The 23,309-nt window shown below is 38.2% G+C and overlaps 1 protein-coding gene across 1 annotated transcript in view; it reads left to right on the top strand.

Moving 5' to 3' along the window:
- The first annotated feature begins 11,050 nt into the window (after positions 1-11,050).
- The window catches only part of LOC137496960 (serine/threonine-protein kinase polo-like), a 91,557-nt gene continuing 79,298 nt past the window's right edge, over positions 11,051-23,309 (top strand). The window contains exons 1-3 of the mRNA XM_068225150.1: positions 11,051-11,250; positions 11,415-11,636; positions 11,716-11,933. Of these exons, the coding sequence (XP_068081251.1) occupies positions 11,137-11,250; positions 11,415-11,636; positions 11,716-11,933 (554 nt within the window). The 5' untranslated portion in view covers positions 11,051-11,136. The remainder of the gene's footprint in view (positions 11,251-11,414; positions 11,637-11,715; positions 11,934-23,309) is intronic.

Raw genomic sequence — 23,309 nt, 5'->3', positions numbered from 1 at the left:
AAAACAAGATTTGTCATTGAGTTCAACGCTGTATCCCTCTTTTTTCCCATGCCTGTTCTAACATTGGCCCAAACCAAGGGGTAATTGTGGGACAAAGTCTCTGTGGAATTGCTAAACAATTATAAGATTTTTAATACAATTTCTTCCTGGGAATGAACTGTGGGTACCAAATTACAACAATTTAACATTGTGCCAAATTTCCACTTTGAGATTTAGTGCCCTAGAATTTAAAAATTTAAAAGGGCGCCCATACTCGGGGGCAAGGTGGAGTTGCGCCCCCCCTCTAGGTCTCGGGGAAAGGCAAAAATCGAATGTAGTCAGGTGTTTTCCTTTCAAGAAAATTATTTAAAAGTCAGTATTATGTAGAAGTGGTAGTACCGTGCCCAACCAACACGCAGGGTATACCGTGGGTTATTCTACCCCAGAATACAAGTTACCATTTATCTTCCAAAATAATAAAAATACTGCATGCCCCCAGGTCTGGGCTCCTCCCTACAAACTGCCATATGGGCGCCCATGATCCTAGCTGTCCCTATTTCAATGTTCCTGAGAAACTTTGGAGAAAAATATTGCCTCCTGAAGTTCTCAGTATAGCTGGGAACTACAAACATTACAAAAAAGCAATTAGTCTGGGAGCAGTGCAGATGAAGTGTACCTTTATCACAAATATTATAATAATAATTATTTATAGATCCACCTGTTCAATACAATACAATCCACTATTTCATGTGGTTAAAATTTATACATAATACTTAAAATTCATAGGTACATGTTTCACCCTTTTTATGGGCATCGTCAGCCTATGGCAATCTTAAAGTTATTGGATATGGGATGTTTCTAATCTTATAAACTATAGAATAAAATGTTGAACAATGATCTTATAAAATGTTATACAATAACATCTAAAATGAGGACAATGCACAGAAAGTTTGTTAAAAATACTGATCAGCAACATTTTATGAGATCATTGTTCAACATTTTATTCTATAGTTTATAAGATTAGAAATATCCCATATCCAATAACTTTAAGATTGATATAGGCTGATGATGCCCATAAAAAGAGTGAAACATGTACCTATGAATTTTAAGTATTCTGTATAAATTTTAACCACATGAAATAGTGGATTGTATTGTATTGCATAGGTGGATCTATAAGTAATTATTTTAATATTTGTGATATATGTCGTCATCAATACGGAACCAAAATGAGAATAGTTACTTGTAATTGAAGTGTACCTTTGGAAGTGATTTGCGTTCAAGGCGATGAGTAAGGTGAGGGGAGGAAATAGTCTCAACAAGACACGAACGAACATCATTCTTGAGGTAAGTTTATTAATATTCCATACATAACATTAAAATGTGTGAAATTTTTGGAACAAGAAATCAATGTTTGAAGAAAGAGTGCATCAGCATTCCACATACGCATCAGATTGGCTGTAAAAAATGTTCCTAGCACTCAATGAAACATAATCTTTGAAATAGAAACAAAACAAAGAAAAAACTCATAATGCAATAACTTACATGTTCTAAATGTATGTACTATGTTACATTCAGTTTCATTTGCAATCACTATGCACTCAAATCACACAATATCACGTATGATTTCACTGATCTGAAGAGAATATTTCTTCTAAATTAGTAATTTTCTGAACGTTAGATGTAGTCCCCTGTTTATATGCACTGGGTACCAGTGGCGGTTCGTACATGAAGGGCTTTTTGGCGCCACCCCGACTCCTTTAAAAAAATATTTTAATGTTATTTCACTCTGTGATTGATTACATAAAGAGATGGACAAATGTAGCGAAGTCAAACTTGAGTGGTGTGATATTCAGTTCTACAATGTTGTCTTTATTATTTTGGCTGTAAACATTTTCCTTTTCTATTTTCAAGAAAATTACAAAGGCTTTCAGACCGTGGCTGCTGTCCAGCAAGCACGATGTTTTCTCTTTAATCGTGAGGCGCTCGGACTGTGGCAGCAGAGCCCTGAGTAGGTCCCCAGACTTTGCAAGTGTGCAGGAGGAGCCAGAAGGATGGCGTTGGCTTGTCAGGGGAAGGAAGAGTGCAGACGGGTGTATAGTACACGAACCTTTTCTTAATCCCAAGTTCCCATTCAGCACTATGGAGCTCAGGGATCAAGAAAAGGTTCGTGTACTATACGTCTGTCTGGCAGAGCCCTCAGTAGGTCCCACGAATTAACAAGTGTGCAGGATGCGAGAGGAGACTGGGAGGATAATATTGGCTTGTCAGGGGAAGGAAGAGTGCAGGTGGGTGCAAGCGCTGAACAGCGGAGCCCTCTGCACACCGCCAACCACTTTGCAATGTACCTAGGCTTTTTCCCACCATGTTGTTAAGAGATTAATTTAAAAACATTTTACAAAACAATGAATTCCATTATACTGACTATTTAAACGATTCAGTTCATTTAAGAAGCTAAAATTAAGATTTGAAATGTAACCATAATGTGACAGCACTAATTTCTAGGGTGGTCTAATTGTTAAATATGTTGTCATGCTTTGAAATTTGACCAAAGAGAGAGAAAATTCGGGAGTCCTCTATTTGTTTTCGTGAATGTTATCTCTTGTGATTAGTGTAACAGTGCAGTGTCATAGTAGTCAGGATTACATTAGGTGTTAGCCTGTTAATGTGTGTGCATAAATGTGATTGTAGTGTAGTTAATATTGTAGTGCAAGCAGATTTCTATTCAGCCAGTGTCATCGTATTATTGTTATTATTATTTATCGAAAAGTATTGTGGTATTCGTCAGTGAAAACTGGACCGATTGGGGAGGGGAAAGAGATAGCGGCACAGCCCTGCCAGAGCAATTTGTCACGAACCGCCACTGCTGGGTACCTAGGAAATATGAAAGATCTGATTGTGTTATAACCTTGCAGGTCATCCTGTTCTGTTCTGCCAAGACACACTTCCTAATTCTGTAGTGAAGAAGTCTGCAAACTCTTCGCGAACTTCCTTAGAGGGAAGTGTATTTCTCCTTGGTATCCTTTGTAAAGGACGAAGACCCTCCACTCCTCCTTCATTCCTCCACATTCCAGAAATGATGGTACCAGTGTCAGTATCTTCATAGTCAAATGAGCCTGTTGGAGAATACGCTGCCCTTGACGAAGTACTTCGACGGAGAAAATTGTGCAAGACTGTGCTTGCCATCACCACAGAAATTGCAGTGTTCACTGAAACTGCCATAGGTTTTCTGAAAACCCTGAACACTGAGGACAGAATTCCAAAAGCATTTTCCACAACATTTCGAGCCCTTGAAAGCCTATAATTGAATATTCTTTCTCTTGATCCTTTTTGATGTGTTCCGGAAAATGGTTTCATGATATTTCTTGTCAGTGGAAATGCCTCATCGGCGACTATGACATACGGTACAGAATTCAGCCTGCCTGGTAATGGTTTCTCTTGCGGAAGGTTTAGGCCATTGCTTTCAAGTGACGTATATAGTGTTGTATTCCTGAATACTCCAGCATCAGAAATTCGTCCTTGGCAGCCAATGTCTACAAAAATGAACTTATATGAAGCGTCCACAAGTGCTAGGAGAACAATACTGAAGTGATTCTTGTAATTGTAGTAGAGACTTCCACTGTTGATTGGTGCTTGGAGAACCACATGTTTTCCATCCATCGCACCAACACAATGAGGAAAATTCCACTTTTCACGAAATTCCTTTTCCTTTTCTGACCAGTATTCTTCTGAGAATGTTACCTGAAACAAATATTGACACCATATGCATATATTGTACAAAATATAATAAATATAGCTGTAACTGCATTAATTGTGTTGTTATTTTTATAATGCAGGAAACAGTCTCTTCAAATGGACGAGGTAGGTGATGATAGTGCAGTGTTCTCCCCAGAAATTTTTGTCAGCCGGGTGTCAGGAATGAGTATTAATATTATGTAATGAGCACATATCTATGTTATACTAGCCGGACGGTGTGTAGAAACGGCAGGGCGGTTCGCCCATTAAAAACGCCCTAGGGAGAACACTGCAGTGGTAATGATCATCTAGTAAGGGAGATTGAGGAGGTAGCTCATCCTCAAACTTTTTTAGAGTCTACTGCAGTCAGGCGTCTAATAAAGAGGAAATACTATCAAGATGAAGATCTCTCTGGCGGTCTGGGCCCTGTTTCATTAAACATCTTTCACTATTATTAGTAAGAAACCAATAATATTAGTAATTAGTTTATGAGTCTAAATTATTAGTAGATATTCCTAATAATATTAGTAAATTGTTTCATAGACAAAATGGCTAATAAAAGTTACTCATATTATTAGGATTATTTCCGTGAATGTATTTTGACTCATAATTTAATATTATTAGTGAAACCAAAGTGAGTGGTATTTTAATATTTTGGCATAACATCGTGAAGATCACTGAAATGTTCGATTCTGATTCAAATAGTAATAAGGAACGAGTGTAGGTATTCACCGTTCAATAAATGTTACGTCAAAGACAGCCTGTACTAGCATATAACAAACATATGAATACAATGGGAGATTTAGGTTAGATTACAGAACTTTTGAGTATTTGCTTGATAGGATTGGTTATAGAACGTTCCACTGCAAGGAATGAAGCATAACCTTGAAATAGCAGCTTCGCATTGCACTCCACCGGTTAGTGGTGATACACAGTATCATTGTGTTTCTCTAGTGCAGTTCGACTCGGACACTCCAGGTATCCTTTGAAATCTTGGCTTATATCACAAGTAAACCAAGATGATGGAGGTGATGATTATTATTTTAAGAGGAAGTAGGCTACAACTAGGCAACCATCATCTATAATAACACTAATCAGATAGAAAAATGAAAAGGATCCGACATTTTGAAAATGAAGGTATCGGGCAAAGAAAGGGAAGGGCCACGAAGGGCGTGAAAATGGAAGACTCTCTCGGCCTCGCAACCTAATACTGTCAGGGTCGGAAAAGAACAAGTGTTGAACAAGGGAGGTCGGAAAGGAAGATGAAAATGAGCCTGGCACAAGTAAGTTGAAGAAATGGCAGGACTCATTTCAGTGCCCCGTGTTCGCCAACCCACGCTCCCAAGTTGAGAGCCCTGGGACACCTTTTAGTCGCCTCTTACGACAGGCAGGGGATACTGTCGCTATTATTCTACCGCCCCCACCAACAGGGGGTAGTAAAGTAAACAAAGATTTTGCTAGTCCATCTCAGATATTTTTAAGAGCACATGAAATAAAAAAAGTAAAAGGAACAAGGAGGGTTATAGTGTGCAAAAGGCTGTGAATAGTTGACGCTTTAACTCAATCACTTTCCCCAAATAAACTTACTTCCCTCACATTATTTACATTTCTTCTATCCATTTTCATGTGTATCAAAGTCACAATAACGAAAATATCAAGTGAGCCTCTCGAACATGTGGATTAATAGTCGGTTGTAGTCAAGTATTAGCCTACTGCTAGTAACAAGCCCAAACCAAAAACATATACAACAAACCGATTCTAACCTCCATTTGGATCAGCTGACTAATGAAGTAATATTATTAGTGAAGATATTTTATTAATCATATGTAAATCTTTATGAACCAGAATTTGGTTAACTAACAATTATTTTTATGTGTTCTAATATTATTATTTAGTTTTAAGAAACAGGGCCCTGGAGATAATGAAGAGTATTAAAGAAGCGAAGAAGAAAAATTTGCAGTGTGCAAAAGGCCGGTACCGTCTACTGAAATTACATTATGTTGCAAAAAAAAATGAAGGATAGTTGTGTATTTGATTAAATACAAATTCCATAAAATTATTCACAATGATAACAGTGTGTTAAATTTACCTGCATGTGTTCTTCCACTAAAGATGATATAATTGCTTCGCATAATTCAGGGATAATTTTTGAGATTTGTTGCTTGGACACTTTCACCAAATACATGATGCTCGTGTAAGAATCTCCTGAGGCTAGGAAACGCAGAGTTATCCCAAGACGTAGGTGAGGTGGAATAGCTGCTCGTAACTGTGTGTCCTCCTTTCTTATGGTAGGAAGTATTTTTTCCAAAACTACATTAAAATCATGCTCGGACATTCTCAGAAAGTTTTTAAAACCGAACCTGTCTTCTACTTTTAGCTCATTCAGAATGTCATCCACATTGTGCCTTTTATTGAGATATTGTCGTACCCACATTCTCCTTCCCTTCCTTCTCAAGATCTTGTAAGAAGCAACAGTGGCAATAACAAAGGCCAAATCCTCTTCATCTGAGTCCATTATCCTTGTTTGAAAGTACTAGACACAAACTAAATGTATTACCACAAATTTATATGATGAACTGACAATAGAAGACACCACCTGAATATGTTACCACAAACTGATATGAAGAACTACCGGTACCTGTATATAAACAAAGGAAGTCAAGTTTAACATGTTTATTAAGTGTGGACACAATGTTAAGTGAAACAGTATTTAACATTTAACATTTAACATGTTGATGGTGTCACCAGTTAACATTTAACACTTTTAACATTTAACATGTTGGTGTTAAATGTTAATCAGTGGAGACCGGCCTTAACACTTCAAGTGATTCTGTTCGTAATGTACATAATTACGTATATTCCTTCAAATGTATATCCGTTGCTTAAGAAATTGAATGTAAGTAGAGATCTTACTTGGGTTAGCTGGTTTCTTGTTGATACGGCGATGTTGCGTGATGCTGCTTAGGCCCCATTCACAATGCAAACGTAACCGTAAACTTAACGACGTAACGTAACCGTAAAATTAACGTAAAATTTGTGGTATTCACAATGGAGGAACGTAACATTAACGTAAAGAGTACACAGCAGCCAATCAAAACACTACCATGTTATTTAGTACGGAAGTCAGGTTTTGGGCTATCTCGCAGTTTTATATTTCAATACTTCGATGGAATCAAACAACGTGGTAGCGGAATTCATATTATTTCAAACATCTATTGCTTTGCTCCTGGGAGCTGTGTAGGCCTACGGTACCTGAAAAAGGCAATGTAAACAATGGTGCAGAAAATGGGTTCATCCCTTGAATCAAAGAAGGTTATCTCAGGGCGATTTCGGTAATCTACTGTAAGAAATGACCCTCATCAGTTCGTTTTGGACATGCGGATGAAACCTGAACTGTTTGCCTTTCTTACGATTTGCTTCCCCTTTTGTAATAAAAAGAAATGTAAGGTCTCCTTTACCGACATCTATGACCCTATCTACCACACCCCGATGAGATGTTTGGATCTATTTGTGTGGATGATATCGTTTTCGTAAAATAGTAGTCCGTCATAATGTTAAGAAATATACAGGGACACTGTTTTATTTATGACAGGGATTCTCTCTCGTCCGTTTGCCACCGCTGCGAGCTTGTCTCCCGCCATTTATTGTCAGATTTCATTACTACAGGATATTAATTTCCACCAATTATTTTTAGGTACAGCGTATTTGTAATTCTTTTTCCTTCTATCATACATAGCCTATACACAAAGATTATTTTGAAAGAGAATTACAAGTGTTTCGTCGAAAGAAGTCATTATATCGTGCACAACACACAGTGTTTACCTCTGCTCTGATTGGCTGGTTCTTAAAGTTAACGTAAAATTAACCGCAAGAGCTTGGAGTTTGCAATCCTTTAATTTTACGGACTCGCAGTTAAGTTTACGTCGGCGCATTGCGAATGGACCCATTAGATAAGATTTCTGCTAACTTCTAAGTTAACGTTAATTTTAAGTTTACGTTACGTTACGTTTGCATTGTGAATGGGGCTTTTAAGTCAGACTGAAGACTAGCTACAAAAAAATCACTAAGTCATTCCCTGACTTAGTGAGTTCTTCTTCTCACATTACAAGTTTCTATTGACTTGATGAGATTCATAAAAATGGGATTCACTGGTGTCCATGCAACGCAATCACATCTTCTTCTTCTGGAACTGTTTTTTGGGCTCCTTATTTAATAATGTTTTCCCAGTCAATATTCAACGCAATCACTTAATGAGTTATTCCAGTCTGTGGAATTGACCTTCACTTTGACAAAAATGTCATTAAGTCAAAACAGCCAAATTTTGACTTAGTGAGTTTCTTCACCAAGCCAACGGTATGCTACTGGTTAACCTCCGAAATTCTTCATTAATTCGAGAGATCATGTCAGGACCGGTTACGAACAAATCAGTTACGAATTCCCATACTTTCTTCAGTTTTTCAGAGGATGATGAGAACATTAAACAAAATTCCCGCCTCAGTTTCTAGAAAGACTTGACAATACTTCTTTCTCATTCTACTGCAGGTTCCTAAAATTTAATACACTTTTTGTTATATACATCAGGAATATATTAATTTTCGAGAATGAAGGACGTTGTTTTTTTTTTACTTGCTAAATATTCCGGATATGGGAAATAACATCCGTATTGCGATAATTCATCGATGATCAAGTTGGCTGAATGATAGTCCAAATATTAAGCCAAATTGAATGACGGTGCAGACTTTCGTTTCGAGCTATTTTGTGGCCGAACGTTAATTGCTATCAATGAACGGATTGCACTTTCTTCTCCTAAAATTAAGTGATCTACAACTTTGGCCCTATGACTTTTTGTCGTATCTCGACCCCTTCTACCTTAGATTGAGCTTCATTTTCCCGGTTTCGCAAACTTTTGTTAAATTTCCATAAATTATTTTACTGATTCACACACTCATATGATAGATAGATGAACGAAATTCAACACGCTCTTTGGCAACGGCATTGGCCATATGTAGACCGACGTTCATTATTCTAGCTTCCTTGCAAGTATGGGAAAATGGAGGGTATATGCGGAAACACTATTGAAATTTCAGCCTAATTTATGATACTTAACCAATTTATGGAGAAGCCCTTTGAGATACGGTAAAACCTTAAATAACCAAAACTATAGACCGTTTCCTCGTCGACCCGCCTGCAAAGTTTCAAGACTCTAGCTGTCTGCTAAGTTGGCGAAATTATTTTTCAACTGGTGTTAAGCGGACAAAATTTGATATGGATCGAAACGTTCACCCCTTTCTATGGTGTAAATATTCGAGATACGACAAAATGCCTCAGACAGTATTCTAGGCGACTAAATGGGCCGTCTGATGGCGCAATCCGTATCTCGATACTTAGCCTACAAGGAATACAAAGCCTGCTCACTCGCAGTGTTCTCTTCAGAAACAGTGTCCGCCTGGCAGTGCGCGTCTTGACCGCTGCAGCGCTAGTATACCACCTCACATCAGCACTCAGTAGCATTGGTAACGGGAGTTAAAACAAGTTAAAACCAGCACAAATTGACCTCTATACTATACTTCCTGTATATTATATACATTACTGAGCAGAATGAAGTAGAAAATAATTAATGTTCACCTTTTACCCCTAGGAGTTCAATTCAGCTGTGGATTTTCATTTCAGATAACACATATAACTGTCGAAATATATGTCTGGCATTTAAAGGATGTAAGGTCTTTACTAGATATTTTTACTACCGCACCATTGATTTTCAGTGAAAAGGAACGACTTTAACTATTTTCCTTGATATTTTCTTCTCATAAATTATTTTTCTTATCGAGAAGTATTCTCAGCAATACTCATCTGCCATGCCATTAGCGTAGTTAGTGACAGAGAAGTGCAGAAACTTCTGCAGTATTATTCTGCTTTGTTTCTCAGGATGATCACTTTTCCCACACTGTAGAATAGGATTTTTAGCAACACGTGGCAACTGTATTTCGGTTAATATTTGTGCTGTTTTTGGACTGCCCAGCGTTGCCGATAACATTTCGTCCCTTACTTGCCCCAGTTTCATCAGCAGTGAAATAAAACTTCGCTTTGGATACCTGAGGCCACCTCTGTCTTTGATTTTTATTAATGACGTTAGTGGAGATGGACTCTGGATACTACTAATTTTATCAACACACTCTTGACATGGCATGTGGTCTTCGACAACTCTTACCAAATACCCTCCAATCTATGCCATTGCAGCGCTCGACGGAGCGGTCACTAAGGTTCCATAACTTATTCTTGGTACCACCTACACAACAGAATAAGGAAATTATCATCAGAATAGGAGCAATAATAATAAGTAACCTAATTTTTGCCGTCTCATGGTCTGCGTATTTACTGTACCATACCTGGTCTGTTTATTGCTTTAATTCATAATTCCCTAGTTGGCTCTTAGCAAGGGAATACATGGAAACTAGTTCCAGGAACTTTATTTCTAGAGCCTTGTTTACAAAACGGAACGCAGCAGTACACCAGCGTAATATGATTGACGTTTTTAACCATATCCTTTTCCCATTTGGCCAGTGTGTGAATTAAGCAGAAGGTGTCAGGTTCCAATTCATCCTCAATTTACAAGAGTTTCCCCGTTTCACATCGGATGGTAAAATTATATTCTGCGACGTTTGCAGCAAGAGGTGAGTGAAACTTGTTTTATATTTCCCCATAACGAATTATTATCAATTTAACAAAATCAACACGGTGTTTTAAATAATGCATATTAAGATACGTAAAACTGCAGCTGCCTAAAAATACTTTAGAGCCTATTTGAGAGTCTGTTTTAGGCAGTTAAAATAACATTTTAGCACCTAAAAATCCGAGATCTAGTAATCACTATATCAACAAACACAAACACCAGTCCCCGAGCCAGAAGAATTAATTAGACGTGATTATAATCACCCATCCGGCCGGCAATCGAATCTGGGACCTTCTGAATCGAAGGCCTCAACGCTGACCATTCAGCCAAGGATTCGGACAAAACAAACCCTATCGGTATTAACATTCAACTTTCGTCACCAGTAAGCATACAGTGTGTAGAAATACCGCCAACCGACGTGTTCATGTGAGGTTGAATTGCAGCGCCTCTAGCGGCAAATATAGCATCCACACGGCGGACAGCTATTAGTGGCTATTGGGCAGGCTTTGTGTTCCTTGTAGGCTAAGCTCGATACGACTTATTATTCTCTTTGTGATAGTCTTGTAGCCCGCGTGCGCAGGAATTCATTGGCAGGGCTCTAATTGGATGTTTTTACAGATTCTAACTTCCAATCACGGCCCTATTTTTCAAACGCGGAGAGAGTGGTAAACGGTTTAAGGTTCTGGTGAGGTTGGATTTCTTTTATGAGTTAAAATATTATTACCTATCTATCCTTCGGCCAATATATTTCGACGATGGCTTCCAAAGAAGATTCCTCACATGAAGAAGACGATAAGCACTTTATCCCAGTTATCATACATGATTCTGGAACGGGACCTCTGTACAAAAAAGGAAGGTTTCTTGGGAAGGTAAATGTTTTTATTTCTTGTGTGGATATTTTGTTATTTAAGAAACAGGAAATAACTTATCTGAGTGTAATTGTTGATATAATGTTCGAAATAAGTGTTAACGTTGGAATTATGGTGTAGGTAAGATATTTGACATAATGTTTCTTTTCCTTTATTATTTACAGGGAGATTTTGCGAAATATTACGAAGTTACTGAAGTTGAAACGGGCAATATTTACGCCTGCAAGATTATTTCAAAGAAAATAATTAGCGGAAACCAAAAAGACACAATTGTCCAAGGAATTTCAATCCATCGCAGTCTTAATCATAAGCATGTGGTGGGATTTAACAGTTTTTTCGATGATTTCCACAACATTTACATAATTTTAGAACTTTGCCGAAGGAGAGTAAGTAGTTTCATTCCCAGAATCAAATGACATATAAATGAGTTTAGTTTTGCACTTATTGTTTATCATTTTGTTTCAGTCTCTACTGGAATTACATAAACGCCGACAAGCCTTATCAGAACCTGAAGTCAGGTATTATCTGACACAAATTTTGCTGGGTGTAGATTATTTGCACAAGAAGAATATCATTCACAGAAATCTGATACTTGAAAATCTCTTCCTTAATGACGAATTACAAGTCAAAATTGGAGGCTTTGGTTTTGCAGCAGGAGTTGAATACCAGGGCAAGTGTGAAGAGTATGTATACCAATCCATAATTTTCCAGTGTGTAAGATTTATTTAAATACATTAATCTAGTTACTGTGCACCTGATGTGAATGTGGTACGGTATGTTTCATCATAATTTATCATGAGACAATTTTGATTTTTAAGGTTACCTATATTTGTATTTTCAGATTGACTATGTAGTATTTATTGTTACGAAAATTTTATTATCTTTATTATTATTTAGTCGCCTCTTACGACAGGCAACGGATACCTTGGCTGTTATTCTACCACCCCCACCAACAGGGGTAGTAAACATTAAGAGCACATGAAATAAAAAAGTAAAAGGAACAAGGAGAGTTATAGTGTGCAAAAGGCTGCGAATAGTTGACGCTTTAACTCAATCAATCACTTTCTGCAAATAAAGTTTCTTCTCACACATTATTTTCATTTCTTTTATGCATTTTCATATGTATTGAAGTCACTACAACAAAAATATCAAGTGAGCCTTTTGAACACATGGATTAATTGTCAATTGTAGTCAAGCATTAGCTTCCTGCTCGGAACAAACTCAAACTAAGAACATATGCATGTTTAAAAGAATCCATGATGATTGTGATATAGAATCTGAAGATAAATTTCAGTATCTGATTCAGTGCACCAAACCTGACAGTCGAGCCAGAGAACTGGTAAATAGCTTCCCCGCCACTGCCGGATACTATCCAAAGGTTATGGAGTGTATGAAGGAACGCTTTGGACGTGAAGATCTTTTGACTGAGTATTACGTTAGGGGAGCTTATTGGGTTAGTCATCCAGAATGTGTCCCATAAGAAAGATAAATCAGGGATAGCCATTGTGTGTGATACACTGGAGAGCAAGTTAAGAGCATTAGAATCCATAGGTGTAACCAGGGATAAATATGGGTCATTGTTGTTCCCCCTCGTAGAATCGTGCTTACCTGAAGATGTTTTAAGGGTATGGCTCAGAAATCATCAGGGAATGAAGATTTTATCAGTCCACATAAAGATAAACTGGAGACTTCTTAATTTCCTTAAACGTGAAGTGGAGGGAGAAGAAAGGATTACCTTTGCGCAGGCAGGTTTCGGTTTAGCCGATAGGATGAAAATGTGTGTTTTGCAGCAAACCACATGAGTAAGGAATGTCACCTTGATCAACAAATGAGCTTGGAAGAATAGCATAACAAGCTAGCCAAAGTAAACTATTGTTTTGCATGTCTGAAGTTAGGGCACTGAGCCAAGAATTGCAAGGCATACATTCGATGCCCCTTGTGCACTAACCCTCATGTTGTTATGTGCCATAAACTAAATATGCAAAGGGCTGAAGAGAAACCTGAACCTAGAACTCAGGAAGGTGGGGAAAATCAGAGCAATATCTCCATGAACATTGAGTGCCACAAAAGAGGTGTTTCTTCAAACATTGTGTATCAGGCTGATACATAAGGGAAAACAGAAGGAGGTCCGAGCATTGATAGACAGTGGATCCCAGAGATCCTACATCTTGAAGAAGACAGCTGAGGAAATGGTTTACAAACCTTTGAAAACAGAGACAATGATTCATAAGTTGTTTGGAGGCGCTGAGACCTGTGAAGAAGACCACCATGTGTACAATGTAGAGGTGAGTAGCTGCGATGGTTCATATAGTACAACGTTGCAGTTTCTCGATATCAGAAGGTAATTTGTGTTAAAATTCCAAAGTTGAAGTTTGGGCCCTGGATGAAGGAGATGAGAGAGAAAAAGAAGTGGGATATGGGAACTGATCCAGCTGACGTGGAAGTTCTTCTAGGAGCTGATGTTGCTAGAAATATTTTGATGGATGAAATGCATAAACTTGAATCAGGATTGGTAGCCATTAAAGACTGCGCTTGGCTGGGCTGTGACAGGCAGACTGAAGGAAGGGGAGAATGACACCCTACAACTTCACTGTTCATTCAATCTGCCTCGATAGCTGACTTATGGAACTTGGATACCATAGGCATATCTGATCCAGTGGAAAACAAATCGAGAGAGTAAATGGAAGAATCCGCACGTAACTACTTTCAAAATACAGTACAAATGAATGGTGATGGCCGATATGAAGTTGCGTTACCTTGGCTGGAGAGCAGTCAGTATTTACGGAACAACAAGGAGATAGCTGAAAAGAGATCGATCTCTGTTTCGAACAGGCTTATCAAGGAGGGAAAGTTTGAGGAATACGGAAAGGTGTTTCAGGAGTGGATAAATGACATCATTGAAGAGGTTCCAGTGGAAGAAAACAAAGATCAGTGTTATTATGTACCACACTGAGGAATATTTAAAGACAACTCTACCACTAAGGTGAGACCAGTTTTTGATGGTTCCTGCAAGTCAAAGGATACGCCTTCATTGAATGAGTGCCTCGTGAAAGGATCTAATTTGCTACTACAAATCCCCACGCTTCTTTTGATGTTTCGGAAGAATAGGATAGGGGAGATTTCGGATATTAGAAAGGCTTTTCTTCAGATATCTGTCCAAGAAACTGACCGTGATTGGTTACGCTTCTTATGGTGGAAGGATTCAGAGAGAAGAGAATTAAAGGCATTTCGTCACTGCTGAGTAGTATTTGGACTGAACTGCAGCACATTTCTGCTGGATGCAGTGTTAGATCTACACTTGAAACATAGTACAGACTACTGAGAGACAGCTGAAAAGTTGAGAAACTCCTTTTATGTTGATAATTGTATCACTTCTGTGGACAATGAGGAAGAATTATGTATGTTTATGGAAGAATCTACTGCATTGCTGAGCAGAGCATGGTTCGATCTTTGTAACTGGGAGCACACATGGCTAAATTCTTCTGAAAGAGATTCATCGGCTTCTGAGGTAACTTCAGTGTTAGGTCTTCGATGGAATAAAGCAAGAGATGTTCGTTCTTGTGAACAAATTGACGTATCGAGAATTGGTGAGATCACTAGAAGAAATGTATTGGCTGCTGCCCAGAGCATCTTTGACCCCATCGGTTTTACCCGTCTTGTCTCTATAGTACCTAAGTTGCTGTTACAGGAAAGTTGGCAGAAGAAAATGAGCTGGGATGAAGAAATGGAGGACGAAATGAGGGAAAAGTTTGAAAATTGGCTTCAAGAATTGAATGTATTGCCTGATATTAAAATTCCTAGACAAATAGCACCTTGTGAAACACAGGAATCTTGTTGCCTTCACACATTTTGCGGTGTGAGTGGCGTAGCATATGCCGCAGTTGTATTCCTTCAATCACAAGATGGTCAAAATTCAAATGTAACACTCTTGCAGGCAAAATCTTGTGTAGCACCTCTGATGAAAACTGCTATTTCTCGATTGGAACTCTTAGCTTGTTCAGTTGGAGCTAGTCTTGCTTCCTCCGTAAAGGCAAGTTTAGGAATTGGAGATCTTTCAACTTATTATTGGACAGATTCGACAACAGGACTCTGCTGGATCAAGAGGAAAGAAGTCTGGGGAACTTTCGTGGCCAACCGGGTGAAGGAAATTACAGTTGTCGAGCCCTGATAGTTGGAATCGTGCATGGAGTGAATAATAATCCGGCTGACCTACCCTCCAGGGGCTGCTCCGCTACCAAACTCCTGATGTCGAAATGGTGAGAGGGCCCTCGGTAGCTGAGATGCCCCAGTTCTGAGTGGCCTGTTGACGATGCCATGCCTGATGGAGAAGAGGTCAATGAAGAGAAAAAGAAAGGACTTTCTACTGTTTTAGTTTCTGCAAAACCAGAAGAAAAATGATATCTTCAATATTTTTCAAAGTATTGGAAAGTTGTCAGGATGACAGCTTGGATTTTGCAATTCATGATATACTAACAATTTGTTGGTTATTTTGATCCACCTTTTCAATACAAATTACAGTTGAAAAGGTGGATCAAAATAACCAACAAATTGTTAGTATATCATAGCATAGTTCAATACAGGTCTAATAATGAGATTAGTTACATGTAATAATTTTGCAATTCATCTGCAACATGGCAGGAAAGAGAGGATGACGTACTTCAAAGAAACTTGAAAGTGAAGGAATTGCAAATGCCTGAAAGGAGGCTATAGAGGATTGTGATGCATGAGATGCTTGGAAAAAAGGAGTAGTTGTCCCTCAAATCTCTCAATGTGTTTGAAGATGAAAGTGGGTTACTTCGAGTCAAGTTGGGGTTAGTAAGAAGAAAGGATGAAAAATTATTCCTAACTCACATTCTGATTCCTACAAACCATAAGCTAGTTCACATGATGATCATGAAGAAACATTTGGAATTGTCTCATGCTGGAGTACAAGTTCTGCTCTCTACTTTGCGAGAGCGGTTTTGGATAGTCAATGGTGGGAGAACCATAAGAAAGGTGATTTCTGGCTGTGTCAAGTGTAGAAGATACCAAGTGAAAGGAATTACTATGGAGCTCGCACCTTTGCCAGAGGATCGAATTCGAGACTCTTCTGTTTTTAGATTGTAGGGGTGGATTTGGCTGGCCCATTACATCTCCGAGAGGGGGGAAAAGGCGTGGATAGTGATGTTCACGTGTGTTGTTTTCAGAGCTGTACACTTTGAGCTCATCAGGACTTTGTCTAGTCCAGGGTTCCTTCCAGCGTTACGAAGATTCATTGCTCGGAGAGGGAGACCAAATGTTATTTACAATGATAATGGAAGGAATTTTGTGGGAGCTGAAAATGCGTTCCGTGATCTTGACTGGACGAAAGTGAGTGTAGAAGCTAGTTGTCTGAGAATCGCTTGGAAATTCAATCCTCCTACGGCTGCATGGTGGGGAGGCTTTTGGGAACGTATTGTTCAGATGCAAAAGAATGGTTTGCGACGAATCTTAGGTCGTTCCTCTTTGGATTACGAGGAACTTGATACATTTTTGCTATGTTCGAAACTTCACAATCTTCAGCAATGGATCATTAACTCAACAGTACTAATTGTGCTTTATTCTTGAAATTTATACCAAAATTAATGTACTTCAGAATTATTTAAAATAACCCTGAAATCAGTTTGTCATTATTAATGTACTGAGAGTTTAACATCAGTAGTTGAATTTTGATCAGCTAATGAGCCATGTGATGTTGATCAAGGTTCATAAAGAGAGAATCCACACTTCCATCTGATGTTGGTCTTTCGTTGATGACATTGTTCGTGAATATTGATCACCTATGTTCAGTAGTGTATTTTACAGCATATCCTACAGTCATTAATTTTGATTGTATTGTGGTCAGGTCAGGTACATCCTGCTACCGTATGTGACAGTAGATGGTACTACCCGCGGCTGTCTGGCCGAGGTTTGGGTGGCTGTTACCAAACCTGACAAACTAAGGGAGTACCAATGGCTATGGGCAGAGGAGTTCACCCTTAGGGGGCTTGTTGAAGCCATTGTGTAGGAAATGACACATAAATTCAACTGGAAGCTGCTGGCTTGAAAATGTGGCAGAGGACTGCTAAAGGCTAAGGGAGATAACCCTGACAGAAAATCTTCTAACATTAGGCCTAGCAAGTCAGTTGGAGGGTAACTGCAATCGCTTTCAATACCTATACGAGCCTCGGATGCAAACAAAGAACTTGGAGTAGACAACAGCACCTGCAGACCCACGCCAAGTATGATGGCTTACAGCCTGATGATAGGCCGAGCCTTGCGATTGTGCAACAACCCCGGAGAAGACAACATACTCGAATAGGAGCAATCAATGTACTGAGTTTGACTGGGAAATGTGAAGAGTTACTGGATATCATGGAGAGAAGGAAAATATCAATCCTAGGACTGAGTGAAGCTAAATGGAAAGGTAAAGGAAAGAAAGAGTTGAGGAAAAACTATACCCTCTACTGGAATGGTAACGACAGAGAGATGAGAAACGGAGTAGGATTGATATTTTCTAGAGTTAGATGGTATTACAGAGATCCAGTACATCAATTAGAGGATAATAAAGGCAACAGTTCACCATGGTAAAGAGAAGCTGACACTGGTGCAAGTGTATGCTCCTCAGATGGGTTGCAGTCAAGATGAAAAGAACAAGTTTCTCAAAGATCTAGAAGAGATCAGTGAAGATAGGACAATCATCATCGGGGACCTCAACGCACAGCTCGGGACAGACAGGAATGGCTATGAGAAGGTGATGGGACCACATGGCTATGGGAGAAGGAATTTGGAAGGCGAACATCTCCTAGACTTTTGCATAAGAAACTGTTTGGTAGTAAAAAATTTTGGTTCAACAAAAGTTAGTCACAAGATTACCCATTACAGCTGGGATGGAAAGAGCAAGACGGTCATTGACTGACATACAGATAAAGAAAGTAGATTTGTGACTGATGTCGAGGTGATTCTAAGTGAGAACCTCAATAGCGACCATCAGTTATTTGTAGCAGATCTGAAAGACATTAATGTACCAAAGATAACAACTAGGAAATAACCTAAGATTAAAGTGTGGGAACTAGTTCAAGACTGAAAGTGGAGTCCAGCAAGGCAGTGCACTATCCCAATTATTGTTGATCACCATCATGGATGACATAATGAAGAACATCAAGAAAACCTCTGAACTAAATGCAATCGCCTTTGCTGACCTTATGATCTGGGGAGAAACTGAGGAACATGTACAGTTGAGACTTAATGAATGGAAGGTTAAGTTCCAGGAGTTCAGTCTCAAGATAAGAAAACTCAAAACAGTAGTGATGGCAATAATCAGAGAGGGGCGACCAGCGAACATCATGCTAGGAAACCATCCACTAGAAAGTGTGGAAAGCTTTACATACCTCGGCAGTGTAATATCTCGAGATACACTAGCCACTAAGGAGGTGGCAAATAGAGTGCAGAAGAGCTCTCACTTTTACCAGCCAGTACGAACACTCCTCTGGGATTCCAAAGTACCAACAAAATCAAAGCTGGTAATGTTCAGTCAGTACTTCATACCAGTAGAAAGATTCAAGGTTGCAGGCATCGGAGATGAAGATCCTTCGGCTCAGTTCAAACAACCAAACTGGACAAGTTGAGGAATGATGTGGTTACTGACCCGCAGCACTTACATTATGAAGAGCGAGAATGCCTTGATAATATTCGCACAATATTGCACCTTAGATGGCAGAAACTTATCGGCCAAAGTTTTAAGCTAAAATATTTCACATAGGAGGTTTTGTCCCAGCAGCGACGTTATATTTTACAGTCCCTGGTCCACATTTCAGCAAAGATATTACCCTTCTGCCTTGGGTTCCTACATCTCTTTGCAATTACGTCATTGTGCGGTGATAGATGGTCATTGATATAGATTCTCTGTGGAGATCCTTGATAACCGAGCTCTATGGAGTTCAGTGTTCTTTTCTGTATTTTAGCCCGTACTGTTTCCCCCTTTTTTTCCACCTGTATATGAGTCTTACAATAAACTTCCTTGTTTCGGATCCTTTAGGTGGTATGTGCAGTAAATTTCACGGTTGGTGCTCGTATTGACGGATATGACTTTTTTACAAAAGCTTTAGTTTATTGTCCACCTAATCAATACGTAATTTACTCCCAAACAGTACTAGTTTCGACCGTCATAGCAGTCATCCTCGGCTGCATTAAAGAATTAAAAGTATATTTCCGCCTTTTTGATACTTATATTTGCTTGAAGCAAATTATTTATTGTGCATGTTTTGTTCCTTGGGAACATCTTCAGCCATGTTACAGTGCATAGATGAAATTATGAAGAATTTTTGTTATTCTCATAAAACATTATGAAAAGTACCTTATGCTTAAAAACTATGTGGATTTAAAAAAAAGGTAGAAATAATTAAAATCTGTGAGGGGGGGGTTGAATGGGGCAGTGAAATGGGAAATGAAATAGATCTACTTATGTTCTAACCTATTTATAAAACAATTTCTATTCACTTGAACAGATGTTTAAAAAAATTTCGTTCCCAGCACTTTTGTTCACTGTGACGTGTGTGTTTCCTAGTTTTCTGTTGTTAAAGTTTTGAAAAAAATCTGTTTTGTAAGAAAAACGGAACATCAACAAGAAAAAATTATCTTTCAAAAACTTTTTAAATAATAAACAACTAGGAAACGCATCACAGTGAAAAGTGCTGGAAACCAAGGATTTTTTAACATTCGTTCAAGTGAATAGAAATTGTTCTATTAATAGGTTGGAACATAAGTAGATCCATTTCACTGCCCATTCAACCTCACAGATTTTAATTATTTATAGCTTCTTTAAATTCGCATAGTTTTTAAGTATAACGAGGTACTTATGTTTTTTGAGAATAAGAAAAATTCTTTATAATTTCACCTATGCATTGTAACATAGCTGAAGATGTTCCCAAGGAATGAAACATGTATTACAAATAATTTGCTTAAAGCAAAACAAGTGAAAAATGGTTAAGTCTACTTGACCATTTATCAAATGTCTGTGAATTTTAATTTGTACACTTGTTTTTGTTTTTATTTGTAGCCTTAACTCAGGAGGTTTACCCCTCCCCCCTACCTTTTTCGTTTGACGCCAATATGTCCTAATTCTAATTTTATGATTAATAGCTGACGATGACCACTATGACGGTCGAAACTAGTACTGTTTGAGAGTAAACTATGTATTGATTAGGTGAATAATAAATGTTTTTGTAAAAAGTAAACCTTTAGATGGTAGTTGGTGTGTAATATCAATGACACTATTCTACAAATTCATACCCAACACAGTAGCCATTTTGACAATTATATCATAGACTTTTTATTTTGGTGGTAGCACGTCTTTAATACTCACGTTGGTTAACTCCTTACCAAGTTCCTCAGATTTTACTTGAACTTTGGTTACACACCAAAATTCTTCACGCTGTTCATTCATAAATTTAGCTGCCTGTTTTACTCTAAATTTCTTCCACTAGCACTTGTTTCACCTCTTTTGACCTGCATTTGTACTTTTTCCATGTCTGACATCAAGTTAGTGAGGTTAATATTTGGCTGATAATCAGCCCGTTCACATTTCCGCTTTAGGTTCTCATTTTTTGACTATTTTTGGTAATCCCTATTAAAGACTTTCATACACTCCCACCAAAACCACAGTTCACAATCATTTTGCAACAGTTGAGTTTTTATCCACATACTGCACATGAAGATACATACAAGCCGCCATATATATAATTTTTTTCTTTGTTGGTTTCTTCAAATATTGATGTTCTACCAGTAATATCTCCTGCACAGACTTGAACATCATTCCGGTTATCAGAATTTCCCATTACTTCTGAGGCACCTTGTACTTTGCTCTCATTTTCACTGCTTCGGAATTAACACTATAATCACTGTCACCATCAGTACTATCAGTAAGATCTTCAAAAGTCAGTGCTCTATCTCATAAGTCAACAAAGTGGACTGCCATATTAATTCTAAGATCATATAAAGTTTATTCACTTCTACAACTAAATAAACTTCTTCAAACCATTGCTTACTTTTGAAAGTGAAGATAAGTGTCGGTATCAGCTGGTGTCTATATTAGTACCATCTGGTGTCCAAGACGATGGCACTTGACAAAATAGTGCATAGTCTTCCAGAAAGATGCCCTAGTTCTTGGGTTAAATATAAACAGGTTAAAAATGTCTGTGCAGGAGCCACACATGCATAGTTTCTTTTCCAGCCTGAGAATTAACGCGTTGGTGACCGGGTCTTAACGGGGGCTACTACCCTTGTTGACTGGATGGTTCAAGCCTGCAAGAACTGATTTACACTACTGCACTCAAATTCATGTAACGCAAAAACTATTCTAGATATCAACCTCAAACTTTTAAATTATGAACTGGATTATCTTTCGAGAAGCCGCTGACTATGTATCTATACCTACTACATGCTTAATACAAGTGCTAGTCTCTGCTGAATTCCAACGCACAAGATTGTTGTCCATGATTTGACATAGGACCAAAAGCACTGTCAGAATCACTCACATAATTAGAAATATCTAATTCACTGTAGTTACATTTGATAACCATAGGTACATCTGATAACGGGTCTGCACATAATTCATCACAAATATTCATATGATAGCAACTGCATGCGCTGCACTATGTTGACAGCTGCACTGAAGCTCCAAGGAATAGCTCGACATTTCTGATATTATTTAGTTATGAAGGTTTAAAGAAAAAAAAAAAGATGGAGCAATAGTAGCCTTATATTATTTATTCCATGACAACTCCGTTTAAAGCTTACAATTTCACGACCAGATAATAGCAGGGATCAAGGAAACACGAGATCCATAAAAACGAGAATTCTCATAGCCCGTCACCAATGCATTAACAGTAAAAATATGTGAACTATTTATAAGTATGAGGCATCTATTACTGTGATCAAAAACTCAGTATTGTTGTGAACAATATTTTAAAAAGAAAGTGATTGTAATTTACATCCTCTCTAATTATATTTTAATTTAAAACATATGTACATAATATAGAAACAGAAATTATTTTTTAAATATTTAATTTACCGGTCTCGGGGACTGGATGGCTCTTGTTATGTCCACTGGAGGGATGGCTCCATTGAAGTGTTAAGTAAAAGTTCAACCTCCATCGACTTGGGAGTGAGAAGGGGAAAAAATGATGTCCAAAATGACAAATTAGTGCAGAAACCACATTTTTCAGTTTACTTGGCTGATTGGTGACAGTTCTAATGACAGTTGGAGTGGTGTACATCATATCTATAGCGCAATGCGTAAATACAAGTATCATTTAATTTTATTATTTATTTGAAAGGATCAACAACTTCCCAGACAAAGTGGGACAAAGTTCCACACGAATAATCTTAAATTAAAACTTTTGATTTAGAACGCAACAACTCCAAAACTACAGAATATGTTGTAAACTATCAATTCATTTTAAATTGTACACAATAAACAAGAAACAGTAAAACTTGTGAAGTATGTACTTAGTTTGTAGAAACTGCTACGAACTGAGGAAATGTTCACACATACTGTAGGTTGTGAAGGGAGGATAATTTCACCATTGGTTTCCTTACTGCATCAGCAATTAGTGTTTTAAGTTCAGCAGCAGTTTTGCAGCTGTGAGAAGGCTGTTAGATGGCAAAACTTGTGCATACCTGCCAACCCTTCCAATTTACCCGGAAACTTTCGTTTTTTTAACCAGTCTTCCGCCTCCACGGTATGCACTAGCCATGCGTTTTGGTGGGTGTGCTATGTACCAACTGAAGAGCCCAACTTAGCACACTGAGGCAAAACGCTGGCAACCAGGAATGAGTTAGCTGGAAAATTTATAATGTCCAATAACGGACCATTTATATTGGTATTACATACCACTTAATTGAGCAGCTCATCTCCTTTCTCCCAAGTCTTCCCATCCCAAACTTAGCAACATTTTTGTAACGCTACTATTTTGTCGGAAATCACCCAGAACAAATCGAGCTACTTTTCTTTGGATTTTTTTTTTCCTTTTTTTTTTTTCTTTCCAGTTCTTGAATCAAGT

The sequence above is a fragment of the Anabrus simplex genome, chromosome 1, assembly GCF_040414725.1.
Source record: "Anabrus simplex isolate iqAnaSimp1 chromosome 1, ASM4041472v1, whole genome shotgun sequence".
In the NCBI taxonomy this organism is placed as follows: domain Eukaryota; kingdom Metazoa; phylum Arthropoda; class Insecta; order Orthoptera; family Tettigoniidae; genus Anabrus; species Anabrus simplex.
Note: the sequence above shows the minus strand (reverse complement) of the source record. Positions and strands in the feature narration are given on the sequence as shown.